The 7,897-nt window shown below is 55.5% G+C and overlaps 1 protein-coding gene across 1 annotated transcript; it reads left to right on the top strand.

Annotated features, from left to right (window-relative positions):
• Nucleotides 1-359: 359 nt before the first annotated feature.
• NPPC (natriuretic peptide C) lies at nucleotides 360-5,036 on the top strand. The gene is made up of 3 exons (XM_085069271.1): nucleotides 360-719; nucleotides 2,121-2,427; nucleotides 3,815-5,036. Exons 1-2 carry the CDS (start codon nucleotides 627-629, stop codon nucleotides 2,412-2,414), a joined length of 387 nt encoding a protein of 128 aa, XP_084925397.1. The 5' UTR covers nucleotides 360-626; the 3' UTR covers nucleotides 2,415-2,427; nucleotides 3,815-5,036.
• Nucleotides 5,037-7,897: the final 2,861 nt, after the last annotated feature.

Raw genomic sequence — 7,897 nt, forward strand, 5'->3', positions numbered from 1 at the left:
GCCCTGCTCCTGCCAGGCAGGGACCTGGGAGACACAGTTTCTGATTTAATCCTGGATGTGAAAAGAAAAGGTGCTTTTTGCACCCGTTCCTGTCTTTTGGGGTTAATCCCGCACCGGGACCACCCCCCCTTTCCCCGCCTGGCCCGTGTTCTTCCGCGGGAGGTCAGCAGGGCAGTGGGGGGAGAGGAGGGGCCGTGGGGCAGCCGGCAAGGGGGGGGCAGACAGCTTGCAGGGGGGCCCGGGGGCGTTTGGGGGTGGGCAGGGGCATCAAGCCAAATGCCCCCCGCTTTCCCTTTCGGCTCCCCGGCTCCCAGAGCTGGCTGCCTTGTGTCATTTGTTCCTGCCAGGGGAGAGGGGACACCACTACCCCCCTTTAAATTCCTGCTATTGTGGCGTTGAGACCGGGTTGGACCTGGGTGTTTAGATGACATCACCGAGCAGGTTGGGTTATAAAATGAATGAAGCAGAAAGCAGCCCAAGTTCACTTAGCTCGGCACTTCGCAGGCGGCAGGAGGGACCTCGGGGCTCCGCTCTGAACTTTGACTCCCGTCGGTCCCGTCCTCTCCCCGGGGCTGCCCGCGGCTCCCCGCTGCCCCCCCGACCCCCCTCCCGCTCGGCCCCGCAGGATGCAGATCTCACCCTTGCTGGCTGGTGGACTTTTACTCGCGCTGCTCTCCGTCAGGCTGGAGGCGAAGCCGGCGTCTCAGCTCCCACAGAAGGTACGGCTGGAGCTTTCTGCGGCTCTTCCTCTTCTCCCGGTCCCGCTCAGAGTCCTAACGGCACAGAGGGAGACGTGGGGTGACTGTGGGGTGCCAGAATCAGTGCAAAGAGGGATCCTTCTCTCCCCATGGGCTGTTTGACTGCAAGGGGGACTCCCTGCTTCTCTAGGCTGTCCCGAACTTGCGTGTCCGGGGACATCAGCCCCAAAACAGAGGCTGGAGTGGGACACTGTGTGCCCCGCACCCCGCGGGATCGGGGCAGGGAAGGGTGGCAGTCTGCTCCCCGGAGTCACCCTGGGGACCCCTCTGTGCCGGGCACGGGGGAAGGGGAAGCAGAGGCGGAGCGGGGCGGGCAGCAGGTGCACGGTGGGACGGGGTGCGAGACCAGAGCCCTCCGGGCAGTCCTGAGCGAACAGGCCAGGCAGGGCAGCCGGGGCGTCCCGCGGGGAAGGGGTGCCCCAAATGAGAGTGTCCCAGGGACCTGGTTGTCTCGAGACGCTGAGCAGGGGGGATGTCCCCGAGGCCACCGACACTGGGTGGCACTGCCCCGAGGTCTGGACGGAGAGATGGGGGCACGGTCTGAGGGGTGTCCCAGGACAGCAGTGGGATGGGAGTGGTGGTGTCCCTGTAAGGAACTGGGGTGCAGGCTGCAGAAAAAGAGGTGATACAGGGGGGTGTAGGGAAGATGAATGAGGATGAACATTTCCAGGGCTTGGTGGGCAGCAGCTCCGAGCAGGGAGAGAGATAGGAGGCCTGGGAGATGGGGGGGACAGTAGGGAAGGAGGTTTGCCCCCCTAATTGAGGGTCAGAAACGGAGGATTGGAAGGACACAGAGAGCATTAACTAGGGGAGGGGGCGGCAGGGAAAGGGAACCCTGATCTCCCCACCACTGCTGGGGACACTCTGCAAGGCAGGGGTGCAGGGGGAGCTGTGCGGCAGGATCACTCCATATAATCTGAAGGGGTCTGTAAACTGGGGTGCAGTGACCAAAGGGGTCAGAAAGGAAAGAACCTTCCAGCTTTCAGGCCCTTTCAGATTATGGGCGGGGGGTGAGGACGGGACGGGATGGGACGACAGGATAGTGACAGCAGCACAGCTGAGGGGTGCAGAATCATCAGCCCTTTGGAGGGGCTGTGGGGGCTATGCAGTGACCAGGGCAGGAAAATGGTGTGGGTCACTGGGATGCTCTGATCCCAGGGAAGGGAGCATAGATTTAGAGAGGGGAGAAGATGCCCTGGGCACAGCCGCGGGGCGATGGACTGCACTGCCGGGCACCGACCCAATCCCGAGTTTGCATGGCAGAGGGGATACACCGACCCCGCTGCGCGGCCCGTACGGGTGTCCCCAACACTGATGGGGATTGCTGGGGACAGCGGCGCTCTGACCCTCTCCTCCCCACAGGCCTCTCGCGGGGCGGCAGCGGCGGCGGCGGCGGCGGCGGCGGCAGCGAGTCCGCCCGAGGCGGCGGAGCGAGAGAAGGAGCGGGAGAAGGAGCGGAGCGGCGGCGGCGGCGGCTCGGGCCCGCGGGAGGCGCGGGAGGCGCGGGCCGAGGCGCGGCCGCGGGCGGGCTGGGCGAGGCTGCTGCAGGACCCGCCGGGCCGCCGCCACAAGGGCCTCCACAAGAAGGGCCTGGGCAAGGGCTGCTTCGGGCTCAAGCTGGATCGCATCGGCACCATGAGCGGCCTCGGATGCTGAGCGACCCCTGGCGGTGAGTGCGCTGCCCGGCCGGGCCGGGCCGGGGCCGGCATGGGGCAGGGGGCTGCGCTCCGGCACCGCGGCGGATGCGGAGGATGCCCTGCCCTGCGAACGCGAGATGCCAGCGGGCGGGACTGCAGGTGTTCGTCCCGTGGAGCTTGGCAACCCCCGGCGTTGCTGGCGGGCAAAGAGGAGAACCCCATAGTTGGCCCTAATTGCATTCCCATCCGAAACCCAACGGCTCTCCTGCTGCCTTGCCCTGCAGAAGGATGAGACCCCAGCTGCTCCCGCAGCAGCTCAAACTTAGGATTCCCCCTAATTTGAGCTAGATGCCTAGGCTCCGGAGAGGATGCAGGAGGAGCTCTGGTGCAGCCACAGGTTCCCAGTTGCCCTCTGTGCTTGACACACATAGGTTACTTATGGATAGGTGTTAGGAGGGCAGGGTACCCCCTGCATACCTGCAGTGGGAGGGTTAGTGAGGCACCTGTCTCAGCCACGCTCTAGTGCTTTTTGTTCAGGGAAAAACAGTACCCAAGTTCCCCAGGTGTCTTCTAGGTGTGGTGACAGCCAAGAGTAGCACCTTCCTAACTGCAGCCTTGCATCCAAGCAAGTTATGGGAAGCTGGGAGAAGTTCTTCCCACGGTGCTCCGCAGCCACTGCTTAGGAACCAATGGGCAAAGGAGTGTCAATTCCCCAAAGTGATGGGCTTGGGAACAACATGGCAGTGCCTCCCCTGCCAGGTCTCCCTGAGGGTGCTGGGGGCAGTGAGGCACCATTCTGGCCTGGTCCTGCTAGCAGGACACACAGAGGTGAACTCACACTGCAGCGCAGGCCACTCGGTCTTCTTCCCATGGCACAGCACAGCCCCACTCACAGGGGCCTGGCCCTGCAGTAACATAACTGGGCACAGAAGGGTCTGGATCCAGCATCCTGCTGCACTGCAGAGTGATGGGAATAACACGGCCCAAATGTGCCCACAGGATGCTAGTGCTGGCCCACAGCCTGTCCTGGAGAGAGGGGTGCTGTTTCTCTGCTCCCTCGTGTAGCGGCTCCCCAGTATTGCCAGCTCAGGGCTCCAAGGAGCACACGCACCCCACGTAGGGAGCTCACACCCATTCCCTCTCACTAAACCCATCAGGACAAGAAAAAACTCCAATAGACATGGGCAGGAGGAGCACCAGCTTCCCTCAGCCTCTCCCCTAAATACCAAACAGCCAGAAATCAAAGGGTGTACTTCTTCCTTGCTTTAGCACAAATGAAAAAGCTCAGGGAGGGTTTCTGCTGAGTTCAGCATCCCCCAGCCCCAGGCCAGGGTTACTGTGGTAGGGGTTTTGGTTGGGGATGGGTAAAGGGTGCTGTGTGGCAAGTACTAACAGGCACTTTGTTCTTGTTCCTCACAGGGCTTTGAATCCATAGTCCACTTTCTCCTACCATGCGCGGCCAGGCACGGCCAGACCCTAGGCAACACCTAGAAGAGCAGAGACCCCCCCTGGAATGGACAAAATATGTGGCTGTGTTTTTCTTTTTGGTACGAGGAGTCATGGCACCAACTGTTTTGGTTTTGTTATTTTTTTAACAAGTGCTCTCTATCTTATATATATTATATATACAAACACTCACTGAGACAAGGGACAGTGCTTTTCCAAGAGACTGATGAAGCCAGCTGTATAACATTGCTGTTTGTAAATTCATGTCATGCATAAATGTATTTATGTTGTAAAGCTATTTATATATTGTTTATAAAGAGATATTTATAAAAAAATTATTTATGTAACTAAATGAAAAGTCAAGCATTGTAACATTTTTGTCCTAAGTAGTTGAAAAACTTTAAAAAAAAAAATCATTCCGTGTGGCATTTTGTAACCTGTCTTTATTTATCAAATTCACGTACAATTTAAATGTTGGATTGATTGACTTTAACAGAGCTAAAGAAGAAATTGTTCAGATGTTTTAGAAAAGTCAGGAGTGAGAGAAAGGCCAGCTGATATTTTAAGCTTTGATCCCATATGCAAAAGTAAACTTGTGCCCAATCCTGTGATGCTCTGATGGACCGAATCCTGCCAGGCACTGCAAGACTCTGCAGACCCCAGCTGAGCTCCCTGCGAGAGCACAAAGCCTCGGGCAGCACATCCATGCCCAGATCCCAAATGGCACCAGTGAAAATGAGCCCACCACGATTAACAGCCGAGCCCTGGATCGACAGCAGTGTGACAAGGGCAGCATCTGGCCTAGACATGCTTTAACCACTTCCAGTCCAAATTTCAGCCCATAACTACAGTTCTACCAGCAGGCACAGGATGGAGACGCCGTCCCTGCTGACAGCAACAAAGAGCCCGCGCTGGATCTGGCCCCCGGCTGCGCTGGTGGGAGCAGAGCTTTATGCTGGAGGCACTGCTATTCTGGGAGCCAGCAGCCCACTCAGTGTCTTGTTGATATTCCCATTCACCAGCCCTTTGCCACTAAGCTGTAAAGTCCTTTTCTCCAGCAGAGATTTATTTAACTGAGCCGGGGACAATACATAGACAGACCAAAATATACCGAGAGCTGCCTGGTAAGGATTCATGGACACAGCTGTTGCTACAGCTTCTTGCTATGTAAAGTGCATGAAATAAATCGTTAAAACGACTCGGAGCTCTAAAGGAAACAGCAAGTGAGGGGGCAGGGAGTGCAGTAAACACCCAAACTCCTGCTTGAAGGCTCTTTGGTCTCATTCTTCAAAGAGGCCTTAGAAAAGGAAGAGTGGCAGGCGCCCAGCCCAGCCGTGACAGGAGTCACAAATTATGCCCTGGCCATTGTAGTGGGCTGGGAAACAACGAGCATTATGTTCTGTTGGGCTCCGGTGCCTAGGACAGGGCAAAAAGAAAGTCACCAAGACCCAGAGGCAAAGCAATCCTTTTCCTTAGCAACCACCAAGAAACCATAGAAACCTCCAGCCAGACTCACCCCAGCTCTGAGAGAACTCTGGGTTTACAGAACAAGAAGATTCATCCAGACAACTGACAGCTCAACCATCAGGTTAGGAGCACGTGGGTGACATTTCTGACCTGGCATGAGTATGGCCTCCATCAGAGACAGGTACCCACCTCATGATGCCCACAGAGTCCAGCTGGACGGGGAGCAGCAGCTGATGGACCACGTAAGATGTTGCCTATGGGGAACAAAATCAAGACCCTGGCAGGGAGAGAGGCATGACAGGCGGGCAGAAGCTCCCATAGGGAAAAGCAACCCACTGTCTGGGCTCTGTAAGGCAAATACACCTGTGAAAGTCACCTTAGTGGCTCCACACATCCTTAGGGGGAAGGAGGGGCTATATCAGGAGCTACTAAAGAGATGCACATTAAAGGGGACTGTCCACTGTCACCCAGCAAACCTAAGGGACGATAAGGAATTGCTTGCTCTCTCTGGGTCTGAACAGGTCTGAACAGAGGTGAAAGAAGGTGGTGCTGCAGGTCCCATTCAGGGTCCTGGTCCTTGAGAATGAAGCCAGAGTAGTAATTATGACAGAGTGTCAGGCTGGGACCAAGGTGGGAACAATTCCTCTTCCAGTTTTAGCTTTTTGCTGCAAGCCAGAAAAGAAATAAAACCACCTGTCTGGTGACAGAGAGGTTGTCCTCAACACAGCAGCAGGGACTCAGTCTCAGGAATTCAATCTACATAATTTGACTACCTAAGTGAGGCAGAACCTGAGATAAGGCTGGGTAGATCAGAGCTCACAGCCTGGGGTCATGTGCAGTCTGGATTCCCTCCTCTCCTCTGCAGCATAGTCCAAGAGAAAAAGCACAGTCCACAGCACAGGCTCCTTCCATCCACTGGGCTTCCTGGAAAAGGGCAGGCCAAAGGAAAAGGTCATAGCTGTATGGCAAAAAGACATTAGCTTGGCAGAAGAAGAGAGCTCCCAGTGCAGAGGCAAGGATAACAGCTTGGCTCCTCGCTTTGCTGCTTCTGGTCTGACCAGGGATAAGCCACCCTGTCCCTCAGCATGTGGATTCCCAACAGCAGGATGGGAACATTGTGCCCATGTGGGGGTGTGAGCTGATGTGCAAGACAGAAGGCAACACTTGGGGGTGAAAGAGCACTTGGGAAAGCTCAGATCCACTCAACCTCAGCCCCTCTGTGACACAGCCAGACCAGTGGGTCTGATGGGCAGAGAGTGGCACTGGCAGCAGAGTGGCAGTTCTCAGAGCACTGATGAGCACTTTCCTGGTTCACTGGGCAAGCCAGGATGGGAATCAGAAGTGGCTCATTAGAGCACAGCAATCATATGAAATGGCCACAACTGGGTCCCCCGGCAGATGAAAGCTCAGTAGAATACAAGGACTGCAAGAAAGAGGGGCCACAGGAATCTAATTAAGAAGCAAGGACGCATCACATGCAAAAACAAATTCATCTCGCATCACCGCCTCCTCTGTGGGCCAGCTAGGTCAGATCCTCACAACATCCCATGAAAGGATCCATGGCCAGCCACATCCCAGCCCAGACAGTGTAACAACAAGAGTTGTTCTAGATGCAAGGTGCAGCCTCAGGAAGTGGCATCTGATATCTCAACCACAGGCTCAGAGAGTGGTCTTTAGCAGAGATGTACACACACCTGGACATGATGGGGGCAGGAGTCCCAGGCTTCCCTGTTCATACTCAGGTCAAACTAGCACTCATGGGACCTATATGTTTCCTGCACACATGAGTGAATGAGCAGCAGCCAATTCAGCTTCCAAATGGGAACACTTGTGACATGACATAGGAACAGCATTGATTTTTCCTTTCCAGGAGCAATTCCTAGCAGGGGTTGAGCCATGGGTCCCCAGTGTGAAAAAGCACACAGCTCTCTAGTGAAAAAGGACAAAGAGCTTCCTCCAGCACTGTAGTACAAGTACCTGGCAAAGCCCAAACAGGCTGGAGCAGACCTTGGAGATCTCAACAGGGACACAGTTGCCTTTTAACATGTGGGAAATCAGTTCTGTTCCCCCAGCCCATATTGCATGTTTTTCCCTGGTACCATTCATGCAACTTTTCCCAGGTATTTATTGCTGAAGGGTTACAAAGCCCAGCTCAGGTGACAGCAAATCCCAAAACAATGAAGAATAATAGAAATCCAGACTCCCAGAGCAGGAGAGCAAAGAAATTTTCCGTCTGGAAAGGGACTTGAGGCATGGAGCAGGGACTGCCAGGGGCAACAGCACACATGCCCCTGCCACTTGCCCCAGGACTTCTCCAAGCATGGGCTGCTTCCCTCAGAATGCAGAAAAACAAAGGGAAGGGATTACAGGGCAACTTCCAGAGGAAGCCTGCACTTGACACAAGTGTGAGTCAAAAACAAGAAGGGAATTGAATTTGGGCCCCTTCCTGTCAGTCAGCAACTAACCTTGTCAGGAGGGATGGCAGCACTAACTGAATCAGGCAATTCATTAGGTTGGGGCATGCAGCAAAAGCCCACGCTCTCTGGAGCAGAACTACAGTGAAAATCCACGGTAATGAGTTGCAAACTG

This window comes from Lichenostomus cassidix, chromosome 9, assembly GCF_008360975.1.
Source record: "Lichenostomus cassidix isolate B80296 chromosome 9, HeHo_3.0, whole genome shotgun sequence".
NCBI classification, from domain to species: domain Eukaryota; kingdom Metazoa; phylum Chordata; class Aves; order Passeriformes; family Meliphagidae; genus Lichenostomus; species Lichenostomus cassidix.